We start from the raw sequence: 20,854 nt of genomic DNA, 5'->3' as shown, positions 1-20,854 counted from the left end.
GATCAGAAGCTTGGAGAGTCTCATCAATGAGTTTATGATACAAGCACAAGGAGCACCAAGAGTACAAGGTATTATCTAAGGGTCAAGGCTTTAAAATTAGCAAGCAATTGAACACTTTTGGAGTATTTTGAAGTCTTGGTCAAGAGAAGGAAGAAGGGGAACTTATACACTCAAGAGACACCTCAAGTAAAGGGCATTGAAGACATTTTGCACTCCAAAGTAACACTCAAGAGGCGCCCCAATTCCCTCTCTCATTAAGGGCATTTTTGTCCATTGAATGTAATAGTATAAATAGACCATTTTACTTCTCTTTTCATTAGCTTGGATGAATATTGAAAGGATACTATTTAGAGTTTAGTTCTTAGCCTTAGTTTAGTGATAGTTTAGTGTAGAATCCGAAACTTAAGTGTTTTAATGCAATTGAATGGATTTTCACTTGTGTTGAACTTTGACAAGAAAGGTGTGCTTGAGGAAGTGTGAGTCCTTTAGGTCACCTAAGAGAGTGGTTTGAGATTACATTGTTGATGTGTGTTTGAAGGTTTGATACACCTTCTAGTGATATTCATTGGTGGAAGTGAGGGTCTCTCTACTATCTTTACTTTATGCATCTCTTCTTCATCTCTTTTCTTCTATGTGTGTTGTTTTTCCTTTTGTGTGTTTGCTGACTTTTGCCTTTAAGTGTCAATTTCATGTTTTAGTCTTTCTTTAGGCTACATTTAGTATCAAAGCCTTGTTTAGGGTTGTTCCAACATCCCTAAACCTTGGTTTTAGTGTTCTTATTTAGAAAATCTCAACAAAAAAAAGTCAAAAATCCAAAAATCTCAAAAAAAAAAATGATGTCAAGTTGTGTTGTGTTATAGATCCAAAATTTAATCCTTAAATCTACTAAATTTTATTGTGTTTTGTTGGTTTCACTAGATCCTTGCTCTCTAGTACCTAGGGAGTCTAGATCTACTTTTAGAATGAAGATTGGTTGAGTTTGAGCTAAGATCCACCATGGCTATGGAGTTTTGAAGCTTTTGAGCTAGATCCGGATTTGGTCTTGTGATTTGGGCGTGTTTTGTGGCTGATTTTTAGTTGGTTGAGTTTGTTTTGGCCTAAGGAACCTAGATCTACAAAAAAAGTCAGATTTGGAATTCATTTGCTTGTTGGTCAAACTTGGTCAACACTTGAATATTCATCTTGTTCATCCATCATCTTCATATCTTAGTGAAGAAAAATATTCAAAGGTGTTGTTTGAACCAAAAGAGGAAGGAAAGAGAGTGGAAAAGTTGTTAGTCCAAAAGCATATTCCAAGAATATTCAAGTCTTCCAAAACGGGGAGGGGACAAGGGGACGAGGGGACAACAAAGTACATTTGCAAGTACAAGGGGGATACCATTGCATTTCAATTTACATTTGAGGCTTGAAAGGACCTTAAACTGCCTACTTACCCCTCAAAATCCGAAACTCTCTTCTTCCCAAAGTGATACTTGGCCGAAACAAAGAGTAGGGAAATTGAAAATTCGAAAAAGTGACAACCAACCATGTAGTGCCATGTCATTACTTGTAATCAACCAAATTCATCTCTAAAATTAGATTTTCTTAGTTTCTAATTTTTTACTCTAGGTTCTTAAAAGTTGATTCTATCCCTAATTAGTAAGCTAGTAAGTATCTACTAGTTTGGTAATTAGATTAGATTCCATTTGTTTCGTGTCTTTGGTTTTTGTGTGCCTTTTCTCATTTTTAATTCGTAGTGTTTTGTTGGTTCAAGTTCATACATCACTTTATTTGAGTCATTTCAAACAAAGATTGATTCTGGACCAAAGCTTCTCACCACTCAAGTAACTTGCCAAATATTGCCAATTATCCAATACTTGTGAAGCCAAGTGTGAGGTGAGGTTGAGTGGGAGTGTGGTGAGGCTTTTTGAAGTAATTTGTTTGTTTGTTTTGTAGGTTTCTCTTTGCTGTTTTTTTTTTTTTTTGCTTTTGGTAGGTATAATTATGATGGAATCCGAAGGTACCACGTCCCAACCTTTGGGAAATGATGCTTTGGGAGCCTTGATGACTTAGTTTGAGGCCTTTGCCCAAGATATGAAGAGTAATTGTGATGCTTTGAGGAGTGATATGGATGCTATGAGGAGAGACGTGAAGGGTTATATGGGATCAATGAGGGCTGACATGATTAGAATTAAAGAAGGGACTATGTCCATCAAAACCTCCACAAAATTCAAACCACCAAGTCCCAAATCCACTTAACCAAAGACCCTACACTCCACAAAGCCCCATGCCATAAATCCAAACCCATCATCAACCAAATCTAGTTCCCCCTCTCCAAACTTCCCTAAACCAAATTCCCTCCATCCAAGTAGAAAAAGTAAAAGATCTAAAACCCATAAAAGGTGAGGCCGAGCCTTAAGATGGAGAGGAAATGGATGGTGAGGTACAAGAATAATGTGTGAAAAAAAAAAAGAAAAGGGAAGGAAAGGTCTTGGAGCGTGAGCTTGAAAAGGGAAAAACAAATTTGATTGTGGGAATTGCCCACAAATGTGCCTTGATACTTCCTAACCAAAAGACTAGCATTTTGCCTAGCTTTGATTCTTCTTATGTGCAGGTACAAGATAAAATGATATCCAAGAAGGATCCAAAATGAACTAGTGACTACCTTGACCGAGAGCTCCAAAAAGGTGGACTGCCCAAGCTTAACCCAAGGTGACTTTGCTATTCTCAACACTTTTTTGAACTCAAAAAGTTGTGATTTAGTGTCTTGTAAAGTGGTTTTGGGTTTACAAATGTATACCTCCTTCCTTAGTAACTCTTTTGTTGTGAATAATGATCAACTTTCTCTTAAAACTAGTTTACTACTTGAATATGGGAATTGTGGGATTGAAAAACCTCAAGTTAGTATTGATGTTTATAATGTTGATCTTGATAATGATTATGGTCCCTTGTACTTCTTGTGTGGTGAGAACCTTGCTATTAATTGTGTTTTTGGTGATCATGTGTATGGAGAGATTGCAGATGATGAAATGTATGTTGTTAAGGGAGGCCTACTAAGCCATAGGTCCTTAACCTTGTGTGCTAGTCTTCCCTTAAGAAAAAATGTTTTGGGTGAGTGTGATACCCTAGTAAATGAAATGAGTAGCTTCGGATTATTCCCTTGGCCACTTCACCCATTTGATCCCGGTGTACTGTGAGGTTGGGAAGGGATTGTTTTGGCTTGTGCTTATTTTCCTTGATGTTTACCTTAGCTCTATTCTTTGTGATGTATATACTAATTGTTTCATGGATAAACCAAGGGATTGCTGGTTGTATGTCAAATATGTACCCCCTTGGCATGATAATCTAGTGCAAGGAATGCTTAACCATGGGCTAGACCCTTGCTTACTATTTTCTTTTGACCCCGGAATACTTTTGAGATGTGAAAGTTGTAGTTTTGGGTCATACTCAATTATTTTTTATATTGATGCTATTCATGTATTTGGTATCCTTTATTCTAAGTTTTTTATGTCAAATACCAAGGATATGTGGGTGTATATCAAGTTTGATCAACCATAGGTTGATGATATGAGTGTGGTACTAATACTAACCCTCCTACCAAGAGAATTGTGTGTTTGTTTTGATCTCTCTTTGGTTTTGCAAGATCTGAATTTGGGGAATTTCTTCAAGATGAAGAGGATGATACAAGCACAAGGAGCACCAAGAGCACAAGGTATTATCTAAGGGCAAGGCTTCAGAATTAGCAATCAATTGAACACTTTTTGAAATATTTTGAAGCCTTGGTCAAGAGAAAGAAAAAGGGGAACTTATACACTCAAGAGACGCCTCAAGTGAAGGGCATTGAAGACATTTTGCACTCCAAAGTAACACTCAAGAGGCGCCCCAATTCCCTCTCTCATTAAGGGCATTTTTGTCCATTGAATGTAATAGTATAAATAGACCATTTTACTTCTCTTTTCATTAGTTTGGATGAATATTGAAAGGATACTATTTAGAGTTTAGTTCTTAGCCTTAGTTTAGTGATAGCTTAGTGTAGAATCCAAAACTTAAGTGTTTTAATGCAATTGAATGGATCTTCACTTGTGTTGAACATTTGGCAAGAAAGATGTGCTTGAGGAAATGTCAGTCCTTTGGGTCACCTAAGAGAGTTGTTTGAGCTTACATTGATGATGTGTGTTTGAAGGTTTGATACACCTTTTAGTGCTATTCATTGGTGGAAGTGAGGGTCTCTCTACTATCTTTACTTTATGCATCTCTTCTTCATCTTTTTTCTTTTATGTGTGTTGTTTTTCCTTTTGTGTGTTTGCTGATTTTTGCCTTTAAGTGTCAATTTCGTGTTTTAGCCTTCCTTTAGGCTATCAGTTTACATGTCTTTCTGTTGTGAATCTCCACTCTGACGCTGGAGCTTTTGTCCATTTTAATGTACAGTTTCTTCGATTTCTTCAGTTTCCTCACCTTTGATTTTATCGATTCTATCAAATTCTCCAATTAATCGCCATTTGAGGAGGAGAAACGTATGGGGAGTAGTGGGTTGACACTACTTGCTGCTAGCTGATATATAGGAGAAAAATAATGGAGTTAATGGTATTTATGGGTTTTGATATATAAGTAGTAATTTTGGTTCAGAAGTAATTACGTGGCTAATTAATAAGTTTGATTTTTTTTATTTTAATTTTGATGTGCTGAAATGAAATTAATTTGTTAATTCTTGATCTTCATAGAAAAGTTTATTTGTTGTACAATTTGTTTATTTTATTCTTCATATGATTGTGTATTTGATTGAAGATTTTTTGTGGATAGGAGTGAAAAAAAAAAAGAAAAGAAATAGAGGAAGGAAAAGACATGGGGGTGGTGGGGTATGAGGAAGAAGAAGAAAAAAATAATGATCAAAAATTTTAAAGTGGGCCCCACTTAATTTTTTTATACTTTTTTTCTCTAAAACGCACTTTCATTTTTTAAAAAAAAAAACATTGTCACGACAGCCGTTAAGGGAGCAAAATAATACATTTTAAAGTTCATAAGGGGTAAATAATTACAGATTAAGTTTAATGACTAAAGTGAGTTTTCGTGACAAGTTTAGGAGGATAAACATGCTTTTTTCTTTTTTGCTTTCTTTTTTTAGTTTAACCATTTAGCATCGAGAATGTATTGGCCCAACGAACTCAAATTCACTGTAACCTGAGACACATTAAAAAAAATAACTCCCTACTAGCAATTTTTCATTAGCATTACTCGAATCATAAACCCCAATTAATGGGGACGGCGGATTTAGCAGCGGATTTAGCATTACTCGAATCATAAACCCCTATTAATGGGGACGGCGGAATCCGTTCCATCCCACCCGCCACATTCCTTGATGGTGTATAGAGATCAATTTGATATAGGATCGTGTCCATATTATTAGTCAAAAAAGAAAAATACCAAGTTCAAAGATGATCCGCCATCTGAAGATGCTAACAACCGGTCAACCGGTAATTTTACGCGCCTATGATTTGACAATCCGTGGAGCCAACTTGTTTGACCCTATAACTGAAATACACAATACATTTCTTAAATATGACATGGAATTTTGCCTATAAACACGTCACACGGACCTAAACATGAACTGCAATTTCACAAGAAGCAGCTTTTATCAACAAATATAACCAAGTGAATTCTTTTTATTATTTACCCAAAATCACCAATACACGCCAAGATTATATTCACATCTCACAAGACTCAAAACAGCACAAGGAAACTGTGTTATCCTCCAAAGGCATAACAAAGCAGTTTTTCCCTATATTATCTACAAGAAAGCATCAAAAAATGAAAACCGAATCCTTATAAGCAACAGAGAATCTGGAAACCGAATCCTTATAAGCAACAGAGAATCTGGAAACTATGTACCCATTGAATCAATATCCGCAACAAAGAACGAACCTCTGCTGTCAGGAAACCTTTGTGCCCCGAGAACAGCTTCAAACTCGTGATATACCATGAAACACAAACAAGTAATACTTCGGATTCTACTTGTACCAACGGGAAAGCCAAGGGTGACCTAGGGCCTCCTTAGCCGTGGGGCGCTTTTGAGGAGTTATCTCAAGCAACTTTCTGACAAAGTCGAGGAACAATGGATCAGAAACTGACAGCTGATGCTCCAATGATGTTTCCTCGGGGATGATGTATTCCAGTAGACTAGTATCCTATTAAAGAATTCCAAACATAATCAATCAGAAGTTGGACAACTTGTGTTATTCAGATTCTGATGTGATCTGGACTGAATTCCAACAGAAATAAGAGTTCTAATCTAAATTCAACTAAGAAGAAAAGGAATTAAGATAAGATTTTCATTCATTCATACCCTTCACGACATTTTCTCCACTACATATATCAGCTTACTTTCCCCAAATGGGCTGGACTATAAGAGTCAATTAAATAAAAGAAAAAGGTCAATGTGGTATTAACCAAACTATGACTTAAAAACCTGATGGGTCTCATTATCATTATGTAAACTTGTTAACTAACTTTCAGCTGCTTCTCCAACGACCAGACATACAGCTCCGCAAGCTCAAAGTACCACTCTTCTATGCACATTTCTTCCGTTGATTTCCAGAACACAACAATACTCTCCTGTCAAAATTTTCCTTGTCCTCAAGAAACAAAGGAGAGAAAACGAACGCGGAAAGCATTATGATCTTCCCAGGTGGACTGACTCAGTCTCTGGCAATTCAGCACATTCAACAAGTACTTGAACAATTGCCTTGTTCCCCTTTTGAACCATTCTCCTCTCTAGAATCCGGTTAGGACTGGGGAAATATGGACTGGAGAGATTGACCACAGGAGGATGGGAAACCTGATCAGGTAGGGCATAACAGGGTTTGAGTTGAGAAACATGGAAAGTTGGGTGCAACAGCAACTCAAGTGGAAGGGCCGACTTGTATGCAACAGTGCCGATCTTCTTGATGATCATATAGGGTCCATAATATTTTATTGAAGTGATGTCTGTACATGGTGACCTGTCTATAGCGTTGTATCTTCAAAAACACCCAATCCCCTTCTTGAAATTGCCGATTAGACCTCTTCCTATTAGCTTGAGCAGTCATTCTTTGTTGAGCACGAGTGATATGAAACTTGAGCAGCTGGTGCTTGAATTCTCTTGTGACCATACTTCTGTCAACCTCGGGAACCTCAGAATCCCCAGCCATATAAGGTAAGTGTAAAGGTGGTGGCTAGCCGTAAAGGGCTTCAAAGGGTGTTGTTTGTGTAGATGAATGGAAAGAAGTGTTATACCATCATACTGGACCCAATCTACAGATGAGTCTGAACAATAGCAGCGCAAATGTTTCCAAACACCTGTTTACCACCTCAGTTTGACCATCCGATTGAGGGTGGTCGGCAGTAGATGTATTAAGGGTCACTCCTTGAATAGCAAATAGCTCCTCCCAAATCTTACTAGTAAAAATGGGGTCCCTATCACTGACTATACTGTCAGGTAATCCATAAAGTATAAAAATCTGCTCCATAAACAATTGAGCCAATTCAGCAGCTGAGTAAGGATGGGGCAAAGCCAAGAAATGGGCATACTTGTCAATCTATCCACCACAACCCAGATCACAGTTTTCTCTTAAGACTTGGGTAAGTCCTCGATAAAGTCCATACTGATACTACTCCAGGCTAGTGCAGGTACCTGAAGAGGTTGTAAAAGTCCTGGGTAAGCTGCATAGTCACTCTTACTCTTTGGCAAATAGCACACTTTTTAACATACTCCAATACATCTGCCTTCAACCCTTTCCAGTGAAACAAGGAAGCAATCCTTCTATAAGTATGATCTATACCTGAATGTCCACCAGTAGGTGAATCATGCCACATTGAGAGTATTTCACTCTTAAGAGTAGGATCAGGCCCCACAACCAATTTACCATGCCTTCTTAACTGACTGTTAATATAGGAGAATCCTTTAACCACCTTTGATTTAGCCTGCAACTTATCAATCAAGTCCACCAACTGAGGATCTAATGTCCAACTATTCACAATGGATTGTAACACATCATTCCTAACAGTAGAGAAGGTAAGAGCACACAATTCCACAGCAGGAACTCTTGATAGGGCATCTACAGCTTTGTTATCTCTTTCCCTTTTGTATTCAATGGAAAAATCATAGTGCATCAGCTTAGTGATCCATTTAAGTTGAGATCCTGTGTGTAATTTTCGCTCTAACAAAAATTTAAGTGCCTTCTGATCAGTCTTTACAATGAAATGATTACTCATGAGATAGTGTCCCCACTTAGTCACTGCCATGACAAGGGCCAACAGCTCCTTATCATATACTGAAAGAGCTAAATTCTTACCAGCTAACCCCTTTCTCAAATAAGCAATAGGTCTCCCATGTTGCATCAAAACAGCACCCAACCCAAGGTCGCATGCATCAGTTTCAACCACAAAAGGTTAAGCAAGATCAGGAAGGACCAACACAGGTGCTGATGTTAAGGTGTCTTTCAAAACTTGTGAAAACTTGTACTGCTCCATCTGCCTTCTCAGACCACTTAAACCCATCTTTTTTCAACAAGTCTGTTAAAGGCCTACTGATCTTTCCATATCCCGGGATGAACCTCCTATAGTAGCCTGTCAACCCCAGAAAACCTCTTAGTTGCTTAAGGATGATTGGAGTGGCCCAGTCCTTAACAGCTTGAACCTTCGCAGGGTCAGTTCCTACTCCTTTAGCTGAAATCAAATGCCCCAGATACTCAATTTTTGCAGCAGCAAATACACTTAGCAATCCTGGCAAACAAGTGGTGTTGCCTCAACAAGGAAAAAGTGATTTTCAAGTGGTCCCTGTGATCCTCCAAACTCTTACTGAATATTAGTATACCATCAAAAAAGACCATAATAAACTTCCTCAACTGACCTTGAAAGATGTGATTCATTAGACTCTGAAAGCCAGAGGGAGCATTGGTAAGCCCAAAAGGCATGACCAAGTACGCATAATGACCCGCATGGGTCCTAAATGTTGTTTTGTGAACATCCTCAGGTGCCATTCTAATCTGATGATAGCCAGATCTCAGATCAATTTTAGAATATACCTTGGAATCCCCTAACTCCCCAAATATCTCCTCAATAATGGGAATGGAAAATTTGTCTTTAATTGTAATCTGATTTAGAGCTCTATAATCCACACACATCCTCCATGTCCCATCTTTTTTACCTACCAAGACCACAGGTGAGGCAAATGGGCTGCAACTATGTTGGATCAGTCCTTGAGCTAATAATTCTTGAATCATTTTTTCTATAACATCTTTCTGTTGTGGGCAATACCTGTAAGGTCTATTGTTAACAGCTTTATGACCCTCTATCAATGGAATGTGGTATAATTATAAGGTTGCGTAAAAGGAATATAGGCGGGAATTTGGTTTGAGCTGGTTACTGAAATATGTGGGTTATGGGTGAACTGGGTATAAGGAATTTGCAGGCTGGGTGGAGGTCTACATGGGGGTTTTGGTCCCTGAAGTGTCTGGTGATTTGGGGATTTATTTTCAAGTGGGTTCGCTAGAGAAGACCCCCCTAAGTTCCGACTAAATTTACCCATAAACATCAATGGTCCCTCCGTAGGGGAATAGGCGCCATCATCCCCAACTTCCAAAATCGGAGTTAGCTTGTCCTTCTCTGTATGCCACCCGCTAGCAATCGAGTTCTTCAATTCCCTATAGGACCTCTCATGCACAGCCTCTAACTGAGCTTGCCTATCAGCGAATGCTGTAAACTCCACAGCCATCCGATCCAATCGGTTCAAAACCTCTGCAAGTTCAACAGGCATGGTGGATAGCCACAGTTCGAAAACCTGTCTCTAACACCACTGATGTGATCTGGACTGAATTCCAATAGAAATAAGAGTTCTAAACTAAATTCAACTAAGAAGAAAAGGAATTAAGCTAAGATTTCCATTCATTCACACCCTTCATGACATTTTCTCCACAACATATATCAGCTTACTTTCCCCAAATGGGCTGGACTCTACGAGTTAATCAAATAAAAGAAAAAGGTCAATGTGGTATTGTTGGTTTTAAAAATAGAGATGAGTTAGAAGGGAACAGACGCTGAGAAGTTTATTTTTCTTTTCTGGTAGAAGCTAAATAATATTGATCATCAACTCCTCCTTAAATAGTGTTATTACAACCAAAAATAGATTAAACTTACCAAAAATAAAAATCCTAATTTGACTAGGAGTTTTATGTTAAGAAGTTGGATAAAAATAAAAAATAAATCACGTGCATTATTCCTTAAAGCAACTTTTAACACTCTTCCTTGCTTTAGGAACTACAAAATTTTGGTCTTCTGTCTTGGGATCTCCACACTTGATAACCGAAAGTGAACTTGCTAATAGATCTGCAGATTCATTTTTGGCTTGTAGTGAACTAAATTCACTTCTTGTCTTGAATGCAACCCTTGACTAATTAAATCCTTTTGGCATGTCTTCCTTCTTCGTTTGCATCTTGAATTAAACTTACCTGTTTTATTTTTCTAAAACATAAATAACTCCTCCTTAGCTTCAATTCTTTTAGGGACATTGAAAGTTTTTTTAAACCTAGCAGGTTCACATATTGCTTGTGCTTTTTCAATTAGAGGATTATCTTCTAATTTTTTCAACCTATAATCTTTTACATGTTCTACAGAAACATCTTCCATTAGATCAAATAAGAAATGTTTACCTCTCATCTTAATGTTAAAACTTCTTTTCCAGCACCATCATTGATGAAGCAATGTTTATCCTCAAAAGATACTTTGTATCCTTTTTCTACCAACTGATAAATACTCAACAAGTTCTGATCAATATCAGGTACATAAAAAACATCTGAAATTGCTTTTTATTACCTGAACTTGTTTTGATGACAACAGTTCTTTTTCCTTCAACAAGAATCGGATCACCATTTGCGATCCTAACTTTGGATATTTCAGTAGGCTTTAATTCTTTAAATAAACTCTTTTTATAAGTCATGTGGTTGGTGCAACCACTATCAATCAATCAAAAATTTGTTGAATCATTATTTGAGATACATGTTGCAACAAAAAATGATTTTCTTCTTCTTCATTGACCACACGTGCATCTTCTTTGTGGTTCTCAAACATGCTTTTGCAAATCACTGTTTCATGGCCAAGTTGATTGCATTTGATGCACTTTGCGTCTGGCCTTTTCCAACATCTATATGGTGGATGACCCATTTTTCTACAGTACTCACAAGGTGGGTAATTTTTTAAATTTTTACCCCTTTTTTGAGTTTTGTGGTTGGCTACTAAGGCTCCTTCAACTATACCATCTTGCCTCATAAATTTTCTTTATTCTAGTGCGTGAAAAGAATTTAACAATTCCGCCAAAGTAATCTTGGACAGATCGTCTACTTTTCAAGGTAGTTATACATGCTTCATATCTTTCGGGCACTATAACGAGAATTTTTTCAACAATTCTTGAATCTTTAAATTCAGTGCCTAGTATTCTTACCTTGTTAAAAATGCCAAGTAATCTGTCTGAGTACTCTTTGACTGTCTCGGAGTCTGTCATTCTCTGCAACTCGAACTCTCTTATTAAATTCAATACTTGCATTCCTCGGATTCTTTCATCTCCAGCATATTCTTTCTTCAGATATTCCCAAATTTCCCAAATTTCTTTTGGTGGTGTGATCGACATAATTCTTGTAAAAATAGTTGTTGAAACAGAAGCAAACAGAGTTGATTTTGTCTTAGATTTCGTGGTTTTCTTTTCCTTGTGACTCTTGATTTGGGCTTTGGTGGGATTATTTGGCAGCGGATTAATTTCATAATCATCTTCCACAGCTTCCCATAGATCAAGAGCCTCCAAGTAAGTTTCCATTCTCACAGCCCATGATTGATAATTTTCACGTGGAGCCATTCGTGAAAAACTATTTTCAGAATCCATCTCTTCACTCACAGGTCCCTCGAGAAAAATAGCTTTAGATACCAATTGTTGGTTTTAAAAATAAAAATGAATTAGAAAAGGAGAGACGCAGAGAAGTTTATTTTTCTTTTCTGGTAAAAGCTAAATATTATTGATCATCAACTCTTCCTTAAATAGTGCTATTACAACCAAAAATAGATTAAACTTACCATAAAAGAAAACCTATTTTTTACCAAAAATAATAACTAATCAGTTTCCTACCAAAAATAAAAATCCTAATTTGACTAGGAGTTAAATGTAAAAAAGTTGGAGAAAAATAAAAAATAAATCGCGTGCATTATTCTTTAAATCAACTTTTAACAGGTATTAACCAAACTATGACTTAAAAACCTGATGAGTCTCATTAGCATTATGTAAACTTATTAACTAACTTTCAGCTGCTTCTCCAATGACCAGATGTACAGCTCCGCAAGCTCAAAGTACCACTCTTCTATGCACATTTCTTCCGTTGATTTCCAGAACACAACAGATTCTACAGTTTATCCAGGTATATATATAGTAAGTTGTAAACTGTAGCCACGCTCAGTGAGCAACTCATATGGAAAAGGAAGTGAAAAAGATCTCTATCTAAAAAATATGGGCAGAAAGCATATACCTTTAAAAGACTTCACATCTTTTAAGTTTTTTGAAGATTTAAAAATCAATATTTGACTTGGGGCATTGCTGCTCCCACCTGTCCTGCAACCCCCATTTCCCATGGGCGGAGCCACCTTAGATGAAGGATGTTCCGGTGCACATTCTTCGCCGGAAAATTATATGGGGTATAGACGTTAAATATAGTTATTATGAGTGTATATTTAATTTTACACACGCTTAATATAATTGAAAAGAAAATTTGCAGACAGTTAGTCAAATTTCTGGCTCTGCCACTGCCACTCCCCCCCACCCCCACCACCTAATTGAACTCCATGTTCATAGGAATATGTGTTATGATGGTGCATTATTACTAGATTTGTTGACTATTGAGGTAGATAATGTATCAAGGATATTCAGTTAGATGATAGATTTTAGCAGTTCTTTATGATATGGAAATTGCGGCTGCAAGTAAATGAACATGACAAACAGGAAAGAAAATTGAAATTGGACTCACATTCACTTTCTGAATTAGTTAAATCATTTTATAAGAGCAGTAGTCGAGGCACAATCTAACCAGCTAGAGTGGATAGATATATCTAGATTTTTTTTAAGAAAAAAATACATAAATAAAATAAAGGCCAATCAACTCAGAGATGTTTCTAGTTTAACTGAGGTTTTAAAGGTATTCCGAGGAATCACACCAGAAATACAGCAAAATTTCTATCAACAATCTTAATCTTCTGTGATCTGACTATGAGATACTTGTTGTTTAGAGAGAATTTATGTACAGACATGTCATATAAAGAGCTCCTTGTCAAGCAAAATGATTCAATAGCACTTCAGAGAAGGAAAAGCGCAGAAAAAAGGAAATACATGCAGGCAGAAAATTTTCTTTTTTATTTTAAATGGATAAACCAGTTCTCGCAGTTCATCAAAACAGTAGCTGGATGGTCCATGCACTTTTAAAAAACACAACTTCCTACCACTTTTGTTGTCTTAGTTTAAGTACTCTAAGTTGAAACTTACGTTGATGATTTGCAAGAGTTAAGCAAAAAGACTTCAAGGTCACTTTCTAGTAAGGTAAAGGATAAAAAGTCGCATCAGTATAACTCAAGGAAATAAAGCTTCAAGTTTGCAAATAATGAACAGGTAGAATTTTGACTTGGTGGAAAATGGGGAAAATCATGGTATAAAACAAAATTAAGAGAAAGAAAATAGACAAAGAGATGAAAAAATGCCAAGACTAAACATTCCAAGTGAATACCAGCACAAAAATTGCTGAATTTGTAAATGATAGAGTCTCGAATGAATTAAAAGGATGAGCTAAGAGGCAAACCTCATTTATATAATAAAGGTCATAATCCTTGGTGAAATATTTGTAGGTCTCCTGTCCCCTTTCTAACATGTCCGTGTCTATAGGACCAAGCATTCCGATCAGACGTGCAAGCAACATAACGACTGCTTCATTTGGAAAAAGCACCTACGAAACAATACGAATGTTTAAGAGTACTTGCGTATAGTTGCCTGCAAAACGCATGCCAATGAACCTTTTTAACTTGTTTTAAGCACCCCCGTCCCCCCTCCTACAAAGAGGTAAATCAGGAAGATGAACACCATACTATTGGCAATTTGAAAAATACCATGCAATAAAGTAAATACATAATAAGGACAGGATACAGAAAAAATACAAAAAGAAAGACAAAGAACCATACAAATGGATGTATGTAAGTCGAGGAAAAGTAGGAGCATACCTCTCCAGAGCACAGCTCTCCCAAGATGCAGCCTAGAGACCAAAGATCAATTTTTGCATCATAAGGAAGGCCTAAGATGACTTCAGGAGCCCTATAGGAACGAGACTGTACATATAAGGACAAGCTGTCTGACTGAAAGCAACTGCTTCCAAGATCAATAACTTTTATCTCACACCTTCGATAACTTTTGATGAGAATATTTTCAGGCTTCAGATCACAGTGGATGATCCCCAGATTATGTAAAAACACTAGTGCCTCCAAGCACTGCCGAGTTATGGTCTGTTAAGGAACAAATAACCAACACAATTACATTTTACTCTTTTCCTTTTTCTTAGATATAATTTGTAGTTTTGCTGCCAATTTGAATTTACTAGAACAAACAGACCTGCAGCCTGCTCATTGTAAAATAAGGCTCTATATCAGATTCTCGGTTGTATTTCTGAAATTCATATAAATTTGCACGGAGAAGTTCACAAACAATAAAGAGGTGTTCCTGCATGTTATAAAAGCAAATCAAAGAGTACAGTTAATAGATATGGAACATCAGATCTTAAGCAACAATAGAAGTTCCAAAACCAAAAGCACTACTGGAAATTACAGTAACAATTGATAAGATATCAATGACGCTTAAGCTAGATGTGATTCAAGAAAGTAGTATTGCAAACTCTCTTTGGTGTTTCAACATTTTTGTCTTAAGGCTATAAATAATAGAACAATACTATATGACTGAGAATGTGGTGCTTCTAAGTCCCAACATACCAACACAAGATGACTGCAGTAAAATATGTGAATGTTAGAGATGGATATGTGGTCGTATATAATTGGACAAGACTAGAAATGATCCATTTCTAATAGAGAGTACAATAACATATTTAAAGGATAAAAAGAAAGAAGGGTTGTGTGAAATGGTCCAGCCATATCCCTCGACCATGTAGACCTTCAGATATTGCATTGGACGAAGGTGTGACAATATGATGATTGAAGGTATTAAAATACACGAGATTGGCTTATAATTATGTGAAGGGTAGTTAATTTGAAAGACCTAAGATCGCCAGAACTAGTGTACATTTAGCTAAGAACATTTATTAGTGGAAGCAGAGGATTCATAAGCACGATATCAACTTAATTAGTTTGGATTAAACTAGTTTAGAATAAGTATGAGATATGAGATAAGAGAACACCTAATTTGTCTTAAAGGCAAACTAGTTGGTATTAAAATGAAGAAGATCCAAATAGAGGGGAAATCATATAGAGGATTCATGCAGCCGTCTTGGGATAGAGACATAGTTAATTGATGAATGAAGGTAACAAATTGAGGCATAATCTCCGGGAATAGAAGAACAGACCAGTTGTGGTGTAGTAAATTCAACTGTTTTCTAATTAATGCAGGTACTTCTCATTTCAATGCAAAAATATCAAATAATTTCAGAGTTCCACTAAGATTTGAAACTTATGGTGTTTGGAATTATACCATTCTTGATTGAACAAAAAATTGTACCACGAGTAGGGCTCAACCAAGTACAATATTCGACCTTCATGTCTTCTTCATCTATTGAGGGAACGGGACCAATGCCCTTGCTTAGTTCATACCTAGTAGATTTGGCTATCACATATCCAATCTTGATTAAATCGAAAGTTCAGTGTTTATGTTCTACCAGTGTTTGCAGTTTTAGTCTTACAACACGCACACATTGATAGGTTTTGCCTCATACAATATTGTTAATCATATTAAACCTTCAATCTCCAGTAATCAACACTTATGACCATCGCGTTTTGCTTAACTTTTACTGAAAGTACCAACATTGCATTTCCTATTTTAAAAAGATTGAATAGAGGAAGGGAAAACAAATGCTTTTTATGAGGCCATGACAAAGAGCTAACTGAATAAGCAGAAGAGAAGGTCAGGAGTAGCAGATTGCATGACAAGCATTCAAGGGTGGCATGGTGGTAGAAAGAAGCTATTCCTAGGAAACGTTTTGGTTTATCTCAATGTTTTTTAACTGACATCCTTTTCCATCACCATTATTTCACAAGGAAAACCAAATTACTTCCATTCTCCTTTCCTATACGGTTCTTTTTAATGCGATGTGCAATTTGAAAAGCAATCCTGCTAAAAGTTAACTGAGAAGTTACTGAAAGGTCATCAATATGTACAGAGAAAATAAGCTCCTGTCAAAAGAACAATAAAAAGCATAACGTCGAAGCTTCAACATTGTGTTACACATAAGAACAAGTGTAATATATGAACTTTTAGCTACATTTCATTTTATGTGACCTTGTTTGACGGTGAACGAAGTTCAAGAAAGAAATGAACATTTTTTAACCTTGTGGTCTTGAACATGCTATAACATTTGTGTCCCAATAAGATGTTTAAAACTTGTGATTTTAAACATGCCATAACGTTAACGTGGATTTAAAAGTTCGTTATAAAGGGCAAAATGAAAAGCCAAAGTTAAATCATTTTCAAATTTAGAAAGAGGTCATTCTTTTTGGAACAAAGGGAGTATTATAGTTCACAGTATTGACCTGTCAACATAATCCAAAAAAAAAAAAACAACTCTGTGTTGATTTCACAAATGAGTTAATTATTTTAAGTGACCAGTGGAAACATCTCCTTGACAACCCTTTCCAGATTATATGATATTAAGAAGATTAATGACGATCCTAAATTTAGGGGAGATACATGAGAAGATGGCATGGATTGAGTTCCAGAGGATACTTTACATACCAAATAGAGAGAGAGGAGGTCCACACTAAACACCATACAGACATTATCCTTTGTAAAGAATAAGGACAACCTTTAACTATCACTTTGTAGCCAGCAAGTTTGAGTTCAAATATCGAGATGACTATTAGTGCTAACAACATAAATTCCATGATGGAAAGAGATTTCTTGTGAAAAGTATTCCCGTAAATCTACCACCAAAACCTCTACTGCATATTTAGATTGGTCGATAAATTTATAGTTGTCCTTTATACGCACATCTCCCTTGTATCAAAAGCAGAAAAATGGTAACTTGATGCTGCTTGTCTTGTTCATTTAGAGGTTGGAGGATCAATTTTCAGCTCTTAATAAACCTCGATTCAAAGCAAAGGACTCGGAAGAACATACATTTTCTCAAGAATACCTGATGGTAGAAGTAATCATATAATCGCAGTATATGGTGCTCATCACAAGGATCATTCTTGTTCACAAACTTTAGAAGCTTAATCTCATCTAAACTTTGATCAAAGAAGTCCTTGTCATTCTTTATAATCTTCAAGCAAACGTCTACTCCAGTGTGCATATCATGAGCCTGAATGACTTTGCTGAATGCAGCTGAACCAAGATATTCTGTTACATAGTATCTGCCGGCGATAATACTATTTAGAATAATAGGAAGTTCCTTGCTCTCCTCAAACCCAGTCCTGTGGATGGCAGAACAAATGAGTACAAAGTATTGTTCGCAACAAATGATTCGGCAAGAAACAAGATCAATATCTCCATTAAATTTTAAAACAACTTTGGTGCCCGGACGAAATGCTGGAATGAGATCTTGATGTGATATGCATGTCGAACATGTATCTATTATTAATGAAACATTCTCAAGTCCTATACACATACAGATTCTTTTTTTCTCACTCATTGATATTGGACTTACACTTTGGAGGTAGCGATGTGCAAACAAACCTGTTTTTCCTGTGTATGATTCTCAGATTAAATACTTCAAACTCATTTTCGCCTTCAAACATCAAAAGCTCATCTGAAGTAGCACCTCCCTCTTCATCTGCTGCCTCATCGGGTTCACTGCCTTCCAGAGCCTCCAATCTATCATCTTTTGGTTCATAGTCTCCATGTACATATGAATGGTAAACTTCATCAACAGCCTTAGGTTGAAGGTCAAGGGTACCCTTGTGATCTCCAATCCAGTTAGTATTGCAACTTGTTTCAATGAAATAGTTGTTTCCAACATCAGTTTTCCTCCCTCTGGGTGGGTCGTACTGCAAATAGTTAGCCTCAGTTAAGTTGATATCCATGTTGTCAAGATCGCCACCATAAATATCTTTTGGCCCCTTGCAACAAGCACAAAGTGGAGATGAACAGGTAAATTCACACATTCCACCTTCCCCTACAAGGTGCTTTTGTTTATCCAGATGATAGTAATCTTTCAGGCCTTCATCTAATTGGCCATTATGATCGGTGGCTATTGGCCATCTTTCTGCTTTATATTCCCAATTGGGACTAGTGACATTCTGTCTATCAGATGCTTCGATCATCACAAACTTGTCCTCACTAGGGGCCCCCACACCTTCTGAGCTTCCAAAGTAAGGTGGAATGGGAAAATCTTCATCTTTCTCCCTGTACCAGAACAGGTCATTTTGCATATCAAAATCATGGTAATCTCTTGCAGTACCAAATTGAGATAACCCATCAGATGATGATTGAGAACTGGAAACGGCTGTAGTACGAATTCCATATGGATTTGTAAATTCTGCACCAGATAAAACAGGATAAACCTAAACAACATGCAGAAAAGACAAAAACCAAAGGGAAGAATCACAAAGTGTAGACCAGAAGTAGCATAATACAAGATGATCAGTTCTTGAGTCACGTTAATCTAGAAAATTTAGTACTGGTACACCAGAATCTTAAAATAGTTTGCCAAGATAGAGTAACTACAAGAAATTAGAGAATAAATGACAATATTCCATATCTGTCAGTTCTACTTTCCAGGGACAGGTATTCTAAAATAGTACTTACCATTACATCGATTGTCATACTTACTATTAAACTCTGAATTGGTATGTTGCATTTTAGCTTTTGTACATTCCACAAAGCAGTAAAAGAAATTTCCAGAAACAGAATCAGAATCAAGGAATGGTCCATCCGACAATAATCTGAAGAAATACATCAATGGTTGTTCAAAGTATTACACAGTAAAAAAAAATAGGAACTTTACCAGATGAGCAGAAACCGGTGGCAGAAGAGGCCAAGCTGACAAATTCGTCGTCAGAAGAGACAGAGCTGGAATGATTCTTAGCAGAAATCAGGGAAGGAATGTTAAGAAGAGGAGGGGGGGGAATCATAGGGAATAGAAATCTTTCATAATCCAAAGAACCCAATTCGGATTTGTCCATGATATCTTCTATAAGAGCCGATTCAGATTCTGAGAAGCCATTATTCTTCAAAAATTCCAGTACTTGTTTAATATCAGAAACAGCCATAGAAGAAGAACAAGAAGAGAAAGTCTAATACATATATTAAGGAGAGTAGTGTAAGTGGAGAAGAGGTGGGTTCATGGGAATGAAGTGAAAGAGGGTCAAAAGTGGGAATACCGAGTTGGGTTTTGCATGTTAGAAAAAGAAAAGTGATCGACTTTCTGCTTTTCCTTCCTTTTCCTTTTTGTTTGTCTGCTGTAAAACTCAAGCCAACGGCAGCACAAGGAAACGAAAGATATCTTACCAACTTTGACAAGTATAATGTAAGCTGTTGGAAGTGGGGTCCGCTCAGCGAAACAACGATTTCTCCTCTCTTTTTTTTCCTTTCTCATCTGTGGATTAAATTATTTACTGTGAGATAAGAAAATAAGAATTTAAATAGTCCTTGCCACGTTGTACACACAAATAATGTCAGGGTAAGACTAGACATCAAGATGAACTAAACCGGTCAAACAGGGCGGGCTGGCCCATTCCTGGCCCGTTTAGCCCTGCCCGGTTGATCCACAGTGAGCTCCTGGGCTGCTGGTTCCAAGCTGAATTTTTTTGGCGGGCACGATTAACCCGGACCAAGCCTGCCTATTAATCGGCCTGGCCCGATCCAGCTCAATTTGCTTTTTTTTATTTTGCAAAAATTTGATCGTTGGGCCCAATAACTTTATAACCGTTTGGAGCAGCCAATGGCCGTATGGCCCAAAAATTTGATCGTTGGGCCCAATAACTTTATAGCCGTTTGGAGCAGCCAACGGCCGTATGGCCCAAAGTATTAAAAGAAAGTTTTTTTATTCAATTATTTTTTAATTTCAAAAAAAATTATATAAATACCTTACACTTTTAAATCATTTTCCACGTAATTCCCATTCTCTCAAATCTAATTCTCTCTCAAATATTTTAATTATCTCCTAAAGTGCTCAATTTTATTTTTTAATTTTGCGATTACAAATACAAGTGGAAGTTCTCTAAAATCGCAACTTTTGAATACTTCCAAAATTTGGTATTGTCGTTCCATCTCTTACCTTTAATTTTTAATTATCGTATTAATCGTTGAATATTTATTTTTATTATTTGTGTATATTTGAAATATTTTTTAGTTTATTTTTTAATATGGATAAAATAAGAAACCTATGTAAAAGTGACAAAAAATTTTGTCCCGAAAGTGATAGTGGTAGTAAAAAATAAATTGGTGGCGGTTTTGGTAGAGGAAGTTCAAGTAATAGATATACCCGTGTGTCTTCGGTACTGGTTAGTCAACCTTTTGAGGAAAAATAGGTGTAGGTGCTCACGATATGAATTATGCAGAAGCTCAAAAAAATTATGGTTTAGAAGAAGAAAATGAAGTGGATGCGGTTAATTTAGATGAAGATGATGATAATACTGGTGAGACACCTACAGTAGGAAATGCTAATGT

General features: G+C 36.7%; 1 protein-coding gene across 6 annotated transcripts; it reads right to left on the bottom strand.

The window, feature by feature from the left end:
* Window positions 1–5,606: 5,606 nt before the first annotated feature.
* On the bottom strand, window positions 5,607–19,686 carry LOC107873343 (dual specificity tyrosine-phosphorylation-regulated kinase mbk-2). 6 transcript variants are annotated; one of them, XR_007057088.1, is made up of 9 exons: window positions 19,191–19,686; window positions 17,921–18,722; window positions 17,379–17,658; window positions 14,636–14,743; window positions 14,426–14,529; window positions 14,251–14,341; window positions 13,836–13,979; window positions 12,295–12,395; window positions 6,030–6,161 (listed from the first exon to the last, which is right to left on the bottom strand). XR_007057088.1 is itself a non-coding variant. In XM_047414813.1 (9 exons), exons 1-8 carry the CDS (start codon window positions 19,453–19,455, stop codon window positions 12,564–12,566), a joined length of 1,893 nt encoding a protein of 630 aa, XP_047270769.1. In that variant the 5' UTR covers window positions 19,456–19,686; the 3' UTR covers window positions 12,289–12,395; window positions 12,519–12,563. The 6 variants fall into 6 exon arrangements, 4 of the variants coding, with proteins under 4 accessions (XP_016575639.1, XP_016575638.1, XP_047270769.1 ...); XM_047414813.1 differs by lacking the exon at window positions 6,030–6,161 and adding an exon at window positions 12,519–12,662 and having other exon boundaries at window positions 12,289–12,395; XM_016720153.2 differs by lacking the exon at window positions 12,295–12,395 and having other exon boundaries at window positions 5,607–6,161; window positions 19,191–19,685.
* Window positions 19,687–20,854: the final 1,168 nt, after the last annotated feature.

Source organism: Capsicum annuum, chromosome 6 (assembly GCF_002878395.1).
Source record: "Capsicum annuum cultivar UCD-10X-F1 chromosome 6, UCD10Xv1.1, whole genome shotgun sequence".
NCBI classification, from domain to species: domain Eukaryota; kingdom Viridiplantae; phylum Streptophyta; class Magnoliopsida; order Solanales; family Solanaceae; genus Capsicum; species Capsicum annuum.
Note: the sequence above shows the minus strand (reverse complement) of the source record. Positions and strands in the feature narration are given on the sequence as shown.